General features: G+C 37.4%; 1 protein-coding gene across 1 annotated transcript; it reads left to right on the forward strand.

Moving 5' to 3' along the window:
* Positions 1 to 315: 315 nt before the first annotated feature.
* Positions 316 to 11,528, forward strand: LOC104505078 (centrosomal protein of 135 kDa-like; the record flags this gene model as incomplete). Its single annotated transcript, XM_010148419.1, has 7 exons — positions 316 to 426; positions 2,015 to 2,200; positions 2,907 to 3,116; positions 4,432 to 4,634; positions 9,127 to 9,231; positions 9,669 to 9,815; positions 11,507 to 11,528. Coding segments are annotated over 7 exons (984 nt in total), but the record flags the coding sequence as incomplete, so codon positions are not given.
* Positions 11,529 to 13,359: the final 1,831 nt, after the last annotated feature.

Consider the following 13,359-nt stretch of genomic DNA (forward strand, 5'->3'; position numbering starts at 1 on the left):
TAGAAGAATCCCAGCTGCCATATCTGTATGTTCCAAAGATCAGTAGGGTGTGTCATCAGTGAAGCTGCAGATTTTATGAACTGTTACTCATTGTTTTCTGTGATTATTGTTGCCTGGAAAACTCTTTGTTGTATCTAAAGTAATAGGGGATATTTCTGAACCCTACAAATCCCAAAGGGCTTTGACTACATTACTTAGATGTGGAATAGGATAATATCTAGGGCATATGTAATTGCTTTGATTTAGTCTGCTACAGTAATATACAGTGATTAATTTACTCTAACACACTGCTTTGCCTTTTTGTAATCTCTTTAGGCTATTAGTACTGAGCTGGAAGATGCAATATGTGAAAAAGAAGAAATGAAAACCAGAGTTCATAACTATATAAGTGAAGTTTCCAGATTTGAGACCTTGATGGCTTCAAAGGTAAAGATATAATTTGTAGGCAGTCATTACTGTTTTCAGTAAATCCGTTTGGTTTAGAGCATATCTGTTTGCAGGTGGTGAGGTGTTGTATCATTTGTTTTCCATTATTTTCATTACATATTAGTAGTAGTAGTGGTATTATTTTCATTACATATTATTAGTGGTACTGTTAATATTATTGATATCTTTGGTACTATTGCTATCATTATTTTATTTCATTTATTTTCAATTATTAAACTGTTCTTATCTCAAACCATGAGGTTTCTTGCCCTCTACCCTGATTCTCTTCCCCACCCCACTGGGGGAAGAGTGAGGTGAGTGAGTGGCTGTGTGGTGCTTAGTTGGTGGCTGGGGTTATACCTTGATACAGTGCTCTATTTAAATGCATTTTATCCTGATGCTTGGATTCAGAAGTGTGATATGTGTGAATTAAAACTTAAATTCAGTTTTGAGCTGACTTTGACTTGTATGTCTAGATGAATGCATGTAAAATCAACCACTTTGTACAAGTAGAAACTGAAGCATAAAGGAAAAAAATTAAAATCAGTAGTATGTTAACTTAGAACTCTATTTAAAACACTTGAAGCTTAGGTTTTCTAAGAATTTCATAGTACATTGTATGTCCAAAGCACTTCAGCTCCAGATGTGACCGCATCTTTGGCAAATGAGAATCCGTTTACTCAAGTCAGGTACCAAGAAGCTGTAGAATATACAGTCAGTGACTGATTATACAAGGTTGGTTTCAGGGGTTTGTCTAGTATTACATCTAGATGTTGCCTGTGGAGACAAGGATTTACTTTACTGCACAGTGTTCACTTGCTTAATCATGAACTTCTGTTTCCTAATGCCCCACCTCATTCTGTCTGCACCTTCCAAGTTCTGCAGGAAACACAGGAGGAATTTCAAAACCAGTAGCCTTCCCCATTAGATAAATCTGATTCATACTAGCAACGTTTATCCTGCTGTGCAGTACATGAACAGGGGAAGAAGGGAATGGAGCTAAACAAAGAAGAAAAATTAAACACTGTCTTATAACATGCACTTGCCATTGGGCCAAATAAAAATTCACAAGCAACATTCATTCTTTGACTGCATAATTTGTAAGCTTGCAGTTTTGTACTGTTATGATAGACTGCTTAGGTGTATATGCCCAAATAAGTTATCAGTCTTTCAGGTACTGCTGTAATACAAATATTTGTAAAAGTGCAGTGAGTGAAAGAGCTGAAAGTGGACCCCTGCTGGAATTTCTTGGGAAGAGCAGCACTAGGTTCACTACATCTCAGTAATGTGACTCTTGGCAATGCAGAGAGATCCAAAATAAGGCCTCCCCTTGGAGCCTTGAAACTCATTAACAACTGCTAAATGTAAATATTTCCATTTAATGAAAATGATTGCCATCACTGTATTTACTATTTGGAGTTGCAAAAGGGATGATGCCCTTTAATATTTGCCACATACTGAGATAAAGAAAATGGAGAAAAATCTACTTGCTTCTGGGGGGACAAAAAAAAGGATATTGTGGCAAGTAGACATAAAATAAGATCAAGCAACTGTTGATCATTGCAGAGCATTTTACTATTTCATCTAGGAAAAAGAAAACCAGGAATTGTTAGAGAAGTTCCGAATGGTCCATGCTCAAGCTGAAGACTGGGAAATGAAGGCTCATCAAGCTGAAGGAGAAAGCAGCTCAATACGACTTGAACTCCTTTCTGTAGATACAGATCGGAGACATCTTCGGGAGAGAGTGGAACGTCTGGAAAAAGAGATTCAAGGGGTAATAACTTGTGCAGTGAAGTTCTGTCAAGGGAAGTAGGATACAATCAATTGTTTTTAAATAAAGACAACGTACTATTTTTAATGCTTTAATGGAAAATAATTCCTATATGTGAATTTTTCAAATGTGGACACTGAGTTTTTAAAATAATAACTCATTTTGGTTTGACATGCTTTCCTTCTCCCTTTCCTGCTTTCCCAAAATAAAGGTAAAAATCTGGTAGTAGTAGTCCAAATCTGGATCCCATAATACATAGAAAATATTGAGATTTATATTTCAGAAGCAATAACTTCATGGACATCAAGGAAATCTTAGATTATAGTACTTGGGGATTGACTGTATTTTGTCTCATGCTTTTCATTAGCCAGAAAGCGTTACAGACTTGAATATTGTAAGCTGAGTGAAAAACGGATTTTTATTTGGGGGGTTTTAAGCTTTTAATTCTTTTGTCAAGCTAGAATCCAGCCTCATTCCACTCTTGTATAGTACTTGTACAATTCTTCAAGATGGTGATTAAAAATTGCAGAGATGGCTTATTGTTTGTTCTTAGCTGTCATTTAGGGAGAGGAGAGGAAAGGAATGTAATATATAGTTAACTTCATAGAGAAAGTTCATTTTGAAGGGAAAAGGAAGTATTTTAAAAACCCTTCTATCCAAGAGAGAACTGTTAACAATTAACACTGTATCCATATTTGTCTTTGTTTAGCATATAATTGCACATCAAGCATATGAATCTCGGATCTCCTCCATTACACAAAATATGTCCAAATTGGAAGAGGATATTAAACGTGAAAATCAGGATAAGTCTTCTGTGTTGGCGGACCTGGCTTCTGTGAGAGAACTCTGTGTGAAACTTGAGGCTAACAAAGAACTTTTATCTCGACAGCTGACATCCAAAAGTATGGATTATGAAAAGGTAAGCAGAAACTGCAAATTCAGTTTCTTATAATAAAATATCTTCCTTTGCTTTTAATGTTTGGGGTTTTTTTGAGAAAATTGTGAATCATAAATTACTGTGAGCAAGCTAAGTTAATTTACATCACTAGTTTTGCATTTATATGTAGATTATGGCTTTTGCTCTATACAGGTCTATATCGGTGGGTTTTGTACAAAAAATTCATTCATTATCACTACAGCATGTGGCAGCAGTGGTTTTTGCTATACCGCAGAGATAAATTACATTTTTTTTGGTTTTATGTGCTGGTTTTAATTTACTCCAATTTTTGACTTTTTTATAAAAATGAATAGTGAATTTCTTATTTAGATATTACTGACTTTTCCCTAATGGATTTTTTCCAATTAAATTGAACTTTTAATTCAGCTGAAGTTCATTAAACATTTCAAAATAGTTTAAACAATTCTAAATGGCCAAAATTTCTGAACTTTTTTCTTTATAGTTGATTGTGTCTTCTACTTAGTGACTGGATCAGACTTTCTGTTACTGTAATCATAGAATCACAGAACGGTTTGGGTTGGAAGGGCCCTTAAAGCTCATCTAGTTCCACCCCCCCTGCCATGGGCAGGGACCCCTTCCACTAGACCGGGTTGCTCAAAGCCTCATCCAGCCTGGCCTTGGACACTTCCAGGGCTGGGGCATCCACAGCTTCTCTGGGCAACCTGTTCCAGTGCCTCATCACCCTCTCCATGAAGAACTTCTTCCTGATATCCAATCTAAACCTCCCCACTTTCAATTTAAACCCGTTACCCCTTGTCCTGTTGCTACAGGCCCTTGTAAAAAGTCCCCCCCAGCTTCCTTGTAGGCCCACCTTAAAGTACTGGAATATTCAAGACCTTGAGAACGGTGGTTCTCATCCCCACCGCATTTGTTTGTATTCATAGAACTGATGAGGATAGCAAGCAGTCCTACCTTTTCAGCAAAAGTCAATTCGGTCAACTCACAATTAGCTTCTTGAATAGAATGAAGTATAATAAATGCTATTTTCATACTTATGCAAAAGCCTCTTGCTGTTAAAAGCCAGTTTTCTGGGTACTTCCCTAAGCATTTCTAGTGCTCACTACTCCAGGTCTGGTTAAACATTTGACAGATGTATGTATTTTTTTAACTAAGTAGAGTTTTAAATAATTGTAGGCTTCAAGTTGTTGTGTGAGCTCAGTTTCCTATTCATTTTTATGAAATTTCTGATGATTTCGGTTTTTATACCAAACCTTCATGAAAGAGAACTCTGTGTTTTTGTAAACCAACGTGTTAATGGATGAAATTTGTGCCCTAGGTTCTAGGTGAATTAGAAGATATAAATTCAGAAGTAGAGTTGCTGAAAAAGCAGTTATCCAGCGAGAGACTCACAGTTCAGAATCTTGAAACATTGTTGGCTACTAGTAGAGACAAAGAATTTCAGAACCATTTAACATCTCATGAGAAAGATTCCGAAATTCAGTTATTGAAAGACAAGCTAACACTCGCCGAGAGCAAACTGTAAGTTTTAACAACTGTACGTATGTGGTTTACAGAGAAACTTTTTCTGTGTGGCAGTATTTGTTCACAAAGTCAAATTTTTGATGTTCCGTATGGCCGAGCAGGTTTTTGCAGCAGTCTTTTGGCCTTTCATGGCATTGTTTACCTGAAGTTTCTTCACAGATCTTTCATATTGGTTTCATTAATCAGCACTCTGGTGGACTTCAGTTTAGCACGAGCAGGGAGTGTAAACAGGAGCTCCAAAGGAAACCTGCTCTGAAAGGAAGGAACACCCTGCTGAGTTTTCAGTCTTGAGAATAAGCACTCGGGTTCTTTCTGGGTTTGTCCCTGTTCTGACTCCAGAGAGTCTGCTTCATTTTGTCTGCTGCTCATGACTCTTTCTCATGTCAGTCAGGCACAGGAAGTGACACCTTTCCTGAAGTTCAGTTGCCTGATATAGCTCTCCCATCTTCAGTACCTTTCCTTCTGAGCCTTTAACCACCCAGTGGCAAAGCAGCTGACCTGCTGCAAACATTACTGGACATTATTTCCACTACATAACCAGCCAACCCATGATAATTCCTAATTTTTTTTAGCTGTTGAGTACATCTATAAATGTATGTATGCACTGCAGTATGATTTGTAAATTTAACCTTTGAGTCAGAGGGTATTGATTGTCAAAATATATAACCACCTCTCTCGCAGGTTCTGATTTTCTTGGCTTCAGGAAACAATCTAAGTCAACTCTGCTTTTTAAGCAAAATGTCATATTTTTATTTGGCTTTGAAGAGTTTAATTATGAAGGGAACACAAATTTTCTTAGTCTTGAACTGTATTTTGTGTTCATATGTTGGAGAGTATTCTGCAGTCCGAACTCCTCTAGAATAGTGTGGATTCATCAAGCATCTGAAAGCAAACTGAAAGTAAAATTTTAACATTTATGTACTGCTCACCAAAAAAAACACACCAGGTAGATTAAATCCAGGGTAAATGTGAATTGCTTACCTACTGAAGATGCCTGTTGTCCTTACTTTGATTAAGGTAGGAATTACTTAAATAATAAGTCATGAAGTCATAGTGCTTTAAAATAGCAAAAGTTTTGCTGCTATTAATAGTAACTGTTAAGGGAAGAAAAAGTCCTGTATCATTTATTGTTCCTTAGAAATATAAACGGAACTGGACCTGACACCTACAGTAAAAGTGGCCAGGACTTTCCATTATAGCAGCTGTAACTTCTCAGGCTGTGCATCTGCCTAGAGTAGAAATAACTTTTTAATGCTCTTACAGAGGAAAGATTAATCTGTTTGGGACGGTAAAGTTAAGGGGGGTGTTATTTTGTGTATATAAAATTCAGAGAAGAAGAATGAGAAGTGGGAAGAATGAGGAAAAGAATGAGAGATATAGGGGATTTAAAAATTTTTCTTCATGATACATAGCAGGGAATTTGAAATTTCCGTGATGTGTGTCATCATGACGCAGTAATTCTTCTGGGGATACATTAGCCAGTGACTATAGTGATATCTGCAGTAAATAACAAGAAGGAGGAGCAGATGAATTGGAGATGGTGGTGAAATGTCAAAGCAGAATTTCAGAAAAACAGATACACCCACTTAGTGAACACTGAGGGAGAGGGAGAAAGGAAACATGGAAAGTAAAAGGCCAGATAATGCTTCCCTATGAGGTATAGAACACAGCATACCTAAATAATTAAAAGCTATCTAACTTGGTGGTGCAAATGTGGAAGTAAAATGCCTTTGGTTGATTTATGTAAAGGCTACAACTTAATGCTGGTGACAGTCCACCTCAAGTAGCAGTGATCTCAATGGATTTGTAACTGACAACACTATTAATGACCCCTGTGCAACTCAGAATCAATGGATGGTTTGGGTTGGAAGGGACCTTAAAGACCATCCAGTTCCAACCCCCCTGCCATGGGCAGGGACACCTTCCACTAGACCAGGTTGCTCCAAGCCTCATCCAGCCTGGCCTTGAACACTTCCAGGGATGGGGCATCCACAGCTTCTCTGGGCAACCTGTCCCAGTGCCTCACCACCCTCTGCGGGAAGAATTTCTTCCTGTTATCCAGTCTAAATCTCCCCGCTTTCAATTTCAAACTCATTGCTTCGTGTTTTAGAATTACTGAGTTTTGTTTCCTTGGGGGAAAAAGTTAATTGCATGCAGAGAACGTAAACTAATGGAATGTCCTAACTATGAAATTAAATGTGAAAGATAGCAAAGAAACCACAAACAAACAAAAGAAAAGAAAACAACAAATAAAAAGGAAAGAATGAGGTTTTCACTTAAATTTAATTTAACTTCCTTGTGTACAGATATTATAAAACTCTCTTTAAATAACTTCATAGTAATTTCTTTGCAGTCTTTCTTCCGCACACGTTGTAGGGTTCCTTTCTTGTTTGTTGCAACTTTCAGTACTTGCGTTGTTAATCAGATGGGCTATTGCAGGAAGAAGACAAATGTTCTCTTGGAGGAATAGTGGGAATTCGTTGTTTTCCTCTGTATATCTCAAAGGTTCTGCATGTTGCTAGGCAAATGCTCAGTTGTGAGAACTGGTTGTATACGCCTTATAAGAGGTTCTGTGATTCTGTTTTCTACTATATGGTTTGTAGTAGTTGCATTCTAAAGAACTGGAACTCTAAATGCTTACAGGCGTGACTGAAGTATGTGACAATTGTCTTGTGAAATACAATTTCATTTGATTTGGCAAAATCGCAGTTCTAATTGACAAAAATCACGTCAATATTTTTGATTTACAGTTTTGACCCTATTGTGCCTGCGCTTCCACTCTGTTTATAAAAGGGTATACATGTCAATATTTTTGATTATTTACAGTTTTGGCCGTATTGTGCCTGTGCTTCCACTCTGTTTATAAAAGGGTACGGATACAACCTCTGACTTCAGAAGCATTCCCAAAATTAAGTTTAGCTTGTGAAGTTCTCCAGTGCTGTAATTTCAAGCTCTGTGAAGAGGGAGCAGTTGTGTTACTCGGAGTGCGATTTGGGTGATAGTACAGTAAATGAGATCTTGAGGCTCTACAGTGTTTAAATATGAAATAAACAGGGAATATTGAATAGCTAAACTGCTTGTTAAGAGTTATCTGTATCTACTGTGAAAGAGCTATGTCTTGTGAAAACACAGATCATCATGTAATCTTATTATATAGTCATTACTGTGTATACGGGTTCCAAATTAAAATATTTCTTAACTTGTGAGTGATTTACTTCATGATCTTAATTTTGTTTAAATGTCATTGACATGGAATAACCCCAGAACTCACAAAACTGTTTGCTTTCTTTCTTTATTTTACAATTAATATTGGGCCCTGAATTCTTACCTCCATCCTGAAAGCGTATGCCTGTCTCTGAAGGACTTAGAGTAAGATATCACCGAAAGCCGCTCCTCTTGTCTTCTGCGCCTGTTCTCAACGTACTGGATCAAGATACCACTCTAGGAATTTTACTGATGAATAGGGAACACAGGAAAAAGTATTCTGCGGTTCTTTTTGGATCGGAGCTCTTGGGTAGTTTGCCTCTTCCTGGAGTCAGAGACCAGCGGGTGCCAGACAGGAATGAAGCCTGTGACTGAGCTAGGAGTGGAACTCGTTTTTCAGAACTCAAGTGCAGAGCTTTAGCAATAAACGAGTACATCTTTGCTTCTCCAGAAGTGACTTTTACGCACTCCATCTCATATTGGCTTTGAAGACTCTATGGAATATCATAGCTGTCTAGATTCTCGTTTAGACAACTTATTTTGTTGTCTACCAAAAACCACTACATGGTTTTGGTGGTGGTTTTTTATTTTTTTTTTTGCTTGCTTTATATTGCAGCTAATTGTGTTTCTCAGCCAAGCACTGAGTCGTCCAAGCTGATGATTTTCTGAGAAGCTTTTCATTTTGATTCATGCTGTTCAAACAGTTGGACCCAAACACCAAGGGTGTAGTTGATAAGCTTTCATAATCTGGGGTTTGCTGGTCTGAGCTTGCATTAATACAGCTTTTACTTAGGTTTGAATCAGTTTTGTTCATTTCTAGCTAGATAATTCCAGCCAACGTGATACAGTTTTTACTGAAGCCATATCTGTTATGTTTCTATGTTTTTGTGGATAGTTACTGCTTTTTTATTCTTTAAGTGTACACATAAAGACCATCTCGCACTGCAACAAAAGATAGTAAATCAATAAATGAGTGATTTGATTGTTTTGTCTGTTTTTATGAAACCTGTTTCCACCTACCGTTGTGTGAAAAAGAACATGATGTATGGTAGTACGGCTGTAGTGAGAGGCTTGCCAGCTTCTCACTTCTTTCTCACCTTAGCTTCTTCCAGAAACATTCTGTTGCCTTCACTTGGTTCTTGCTGCTTCAGTCTTCTAACTTCTTTGATCTGCTCTGCACAAAACATGTTCAGTAGCTATTTTTGGTTTATCTTGCTCTAATTTGTCTAAGCTCCTAGCTGATGTGTTCAAAGGAAACTTTGTTGGTTCTCGTGATTTGTTTTAGAAGCGGCTATGCTAGAGAGGTGCCCATCCTTCGGAGTAAAGCTGCAGAGCTACAGACTGACTGTGATGTTTTAAAAAGGCAACTGACGACCGAACGCTTTGAACGGTAAGATGCTGTTTGTTTCAGTAAGGTGATTCCTCGTTTCTTCATTGTTACTTTTAAAACGGTTGCTTTTTCAATACTGAGGAACTCTTATGGAAAATTGTGCTCCTATTGTCATGCAAAATCTAATAGTCTCATCTTGAAAACTGCTTAATTTAAAAAAAAAAACCAAACCACAACCACACAACCAAAACAAAGTTACAGAGTTTCTGAATTCCTCGTAAATTCTGTGAGTTTCCCATTGCATCTAATTAAAAAAAAGAAATCTCTTCTCATGAAAACAAGAAGAAAGTTGGGTGACGTTACAAGAAAACAAGGGTCTTTAAAGTATTGTGAAAATCACCAAGCAAAAATACAGGGGAAAAGAAAAGTGAGGTTTTCTTCCTTTACCACCTGCTGTACCACAGGGTTAGGTAACCGAAATTGCTATCTGTTGGTAGAGAGCGTGCAATTCAGGAAATGCGTCGACATGGGCTCTCTATGTCCTCGTTATGTGCTTCACCTCCTCTCAGTTCCACGTTAAGGTCTCCCTCGCACTCTCCAGAACGTTCTGCCGTAAGGACGACGGATCAAGCAGCAGCTGAAAAGTAAGTGATTTGATTTTGGCAGGTTGTTTCTGTCTCAGAGTTAGGTTTAAACCATTTCTAAATAGTACTTTTTTTAACTATATGGAATTCTTACACACTTTAGGTGGTGTTAATTTATTTTGTTGACTCTCCTGCTATAAAATATTGATTGGAAACGATAAATGCAAAGTGTTCTCCCAAGACTATCATGTAATGGATTCCCATTCTGCTTCTTCTGGCCATTCATTATACCCAAATGTATAATTGCCAATTTATTATTGTTAATAGTTATCTCCCAACAACAAATGATCAGGAGAAACGCCATGAAAATCTGTCAAGTACAGCAACAAAGGAGAGGTGATCCATAGGAGAGAGTCCAGCCAAAATGCATTTGAACCCTACACATTAGATGAAACTGTCTCCAAAACAAGCGCATAAAAATAATTAATGCGTTTTTCGTTATTAGTGCTTGAATGCTAGCAAAATCCAAGATTGTGGTCACTATAGTCCCTCAAAATCAACCTCTCACCTGCTCATTTTCGCTGACATTTTTATGCTCTGAGAGATGATTGTTGCTTTAGGTGTCTGTTGGTTACAGGCCTGATTGTTGACTTCATATCCTGTCTGTCCTATACCGCGTAATAAGTTGCAGTGAAGAGTGGAAGGACATGGAGAGAGAAACAGTGATAGCACACATATTCCCTAAGGCAATAACGGCTCCTGAGTCTAACTAGCCAACTGCTGAACTCCAAGAAACAGAATTCCAAACCAATACGCTTGTAAACACTAGTTTTGTCAGTAAATACATATGGCTTGTTCTTAAGCTTAATTTTGTTAACAAAAACACCAATTTCCCGAGAACTGAGGTCAGTTTTTGGACAAAGCCAACCAAAAATAACCACCAAGGGAACTGTAGCAAATGAGATACTGATAGCAGGGCTGAAACAACAGTTACAGCTTTTGCTTTACTGGCGAGCCATTAGGCAAGCCCTGTCGTGTTGCAAATCAATATTTTGGTTGATAATGCTAGATAACATATTTCTGAGAATTAGCATCATCAGTAGAGAGTCGTCTTTAGTTTTTGTTGCTTTACAGTGAGTCCCAAGAGCAATAAAAATAGTCCAGCTGCTATATGTGAAGACTACCATGTAGTGAACTATTTTTATCCTACCAGTTGCGTACTTAGTTTTAACAATGACAGCTCTATAATGTATCTTTAAAAATACATACTTTGTGAAAATGAGATTTTCTAAGTAAGTGGTTTTTAACAACTGAATTCCAATGCAGTTTAATTTTTTACTATCTTGCCTTTTAAACCTATCAGTGGTTTATTGACCTGAAATGATCTCTGTATTGCTATCACCATCTTTTGCCCTTATTTATTCCTTCCTGGGACCTTACCACAGTAGAGAGCACTCTGCGATTACTGTTCTGTAGCATTACAACTGGTTTTATTCTCGAATCTGATTGAATCTTCTGAAGAATTTTTTCTCTTCCTCCTCGTCTCACATTTACTTTGTTAAGCAGTGGAGCAACGAGTCAATGAACTGAATGTAGAGTTGTAGGTAATTGTTGCTAATAGTTGATATTCAGGAATAACAGAAGAGAATATGAGGAGGATAAATCTAATTGTTACTTTTTATCCTGATTTCCATTAGGAAAATATAATAGATAGCATTATTTTGATTTTTTTTTCTTTCTTTCTCCACCAGAAGTGTGACCTTCAAGGAATAGGCAGCACTTGAGCAACTGAAGCACTACCTTGTTACAAGGACTTTTTTTTTTTCTTGGAAATTATGAAGGCTGACGTGTAGTCTACCTCTGTTTGTGTCAAACCAGTGATTATACCTGTGAAATTTCTGAGAACCTGTGAAGCAATCAACTTTGCAAAATTCTGCTTTCCGAACTGGCTGGAATGACTTGGGTTTTGCTGGCTGTTTGATGGGTTTTGTATCGAGGCTGGTTAAGCCTTGATACTATTTTGCAAACATAATACTCCTAAGAAGGAAAGGAGTACTTGACATGACAATCTCTTGTTTTCATTTTACTGTTTCTGTTTATCTCATGTGGTTACAGAAGTTTGTTCATCTTAGTGTGAGCTAACACAGGACAATAACATACATGATGGTCTTAAAAATACTGAGCCAGTGTGTGTTTTATACTCAAAGTATTTCCTGCGTTTGGGCTTTTAACATGTTTTTTCTGTTTACATGTCATTCTTCGTGGTATTTAAAAGTATTAATTATCTAATTTGTGAATGCATTTTGCTTAACTGTACCTTTCCTTAATAAAAAATAAATATCTGTTATTCTTTATTATTATGTTTTTCATCTAACTACTCAACTCCTTTTGTTTAATCTTTGCATGAAACTGCATTTTAAATACTCTCCCAGTATTAAATAAGAAGTGTAAGGAAAAATTGTATTTGTGAAGGTGTATTGAAAACCTTTAAATATTATAAAATTAATTCTGAAATATTTTATGTCCATATTTTTTAGTCCTATCTGGAGATATTTTTCAAATTTTGGTTTGGATCAGAAAAAAAACTGGAATCTTTCACACAGCTGAGCTCAGGCAGTTGGAGGGGTGACACAGGCCTTTATGTTGTGACAGAGGTACTGGGTAAATGCAGCGAGGAGTAGTCTTTAACGTGCTTAGCGGAGGAGCGTTGCAAATGTAGACTACACCGTGCTCCTAAAGTCCATCTGTGCAGGTTGTTGTGTACTTGATCATCCTCTTCAGGACCATACGGTTTTCTAATAACGAGATGCCGTCGGGGTTGACGCGGTGTGTATCACGGGTGTCGTGCAGAGGACGGGAAGCGGGAGGATGGATTGTTGTACGCCCTTGCACTGGCCAACAGGTAGTGTTCTGCTTGCCTCATGTTGAATAAACCCCCTGTGATCGCTGGCCAATGTTACAAACTTCTCTAAGGGGTAAACCGCATTAAATTACTCGGGGGAAAAAAACCCCATGCTTTTAGATTTTGTCTCTTTGTACTAAGATTGTTACAGTTAGAAATTACAAATAATATTGTGTTAACGGGAAATACTGTCTCAGATTCATAGATAAATAATTGCTGCTGCAAGCTGCATATATATATATTTTCTTTCATATATTGAATTTTGCCAGTTTCGTTATTATTGTGTGTCTGTATGTATTACTTTTTGCTGCACTTCAGCAGAAGTATCTGAAAATACTTGTGTGGCATTAGGCTTCAGAGCCATTGGAAGGGATTGTTTATTCAAAGTGGGTGTGTCTCACTCCCATCCGCCACTTACAGGAATGGGGAGATCGTCGTCTCTGAATGTTACTTACATATTAATACTGCCTCTAATTAAGTCAGTTTCCACTGATGCTAATTGACGTTAATTATTCAGGATGAAGCTGTTCAGTAAGAATGAGAAAAGAACTCCTGTTCTGCCCTCCATGTCTCCAGTGGTGACTTTTAAATACCTTGGTTTGTATTTAAACCCTTTTAAATTGGAATCTGAATTAAAAAGAGCAAGGGTTCTGTTTTATTGAAAATACTGGATTTCATCTTACCCCAAAATACCACGAAGCC

The sequence above is a fragment of the Eurypyga helias genome, unplaced genomic scaffold, assembly GCF_000690775.1.
Source record: "Eurypyga helias isolate BGI_N326 unplaced genomic scaffold, ASM69077v1 scaffold1003, whole genome shotgun sequence".
In the NCBI taxonomy this organism is placed as follows: domain Eukaryota; kingdom Metazoa; phylum Chordata; class Aves; order Eurypygiformes; family Eurypygidae; genus Eurypyga; species Eurypyga helias.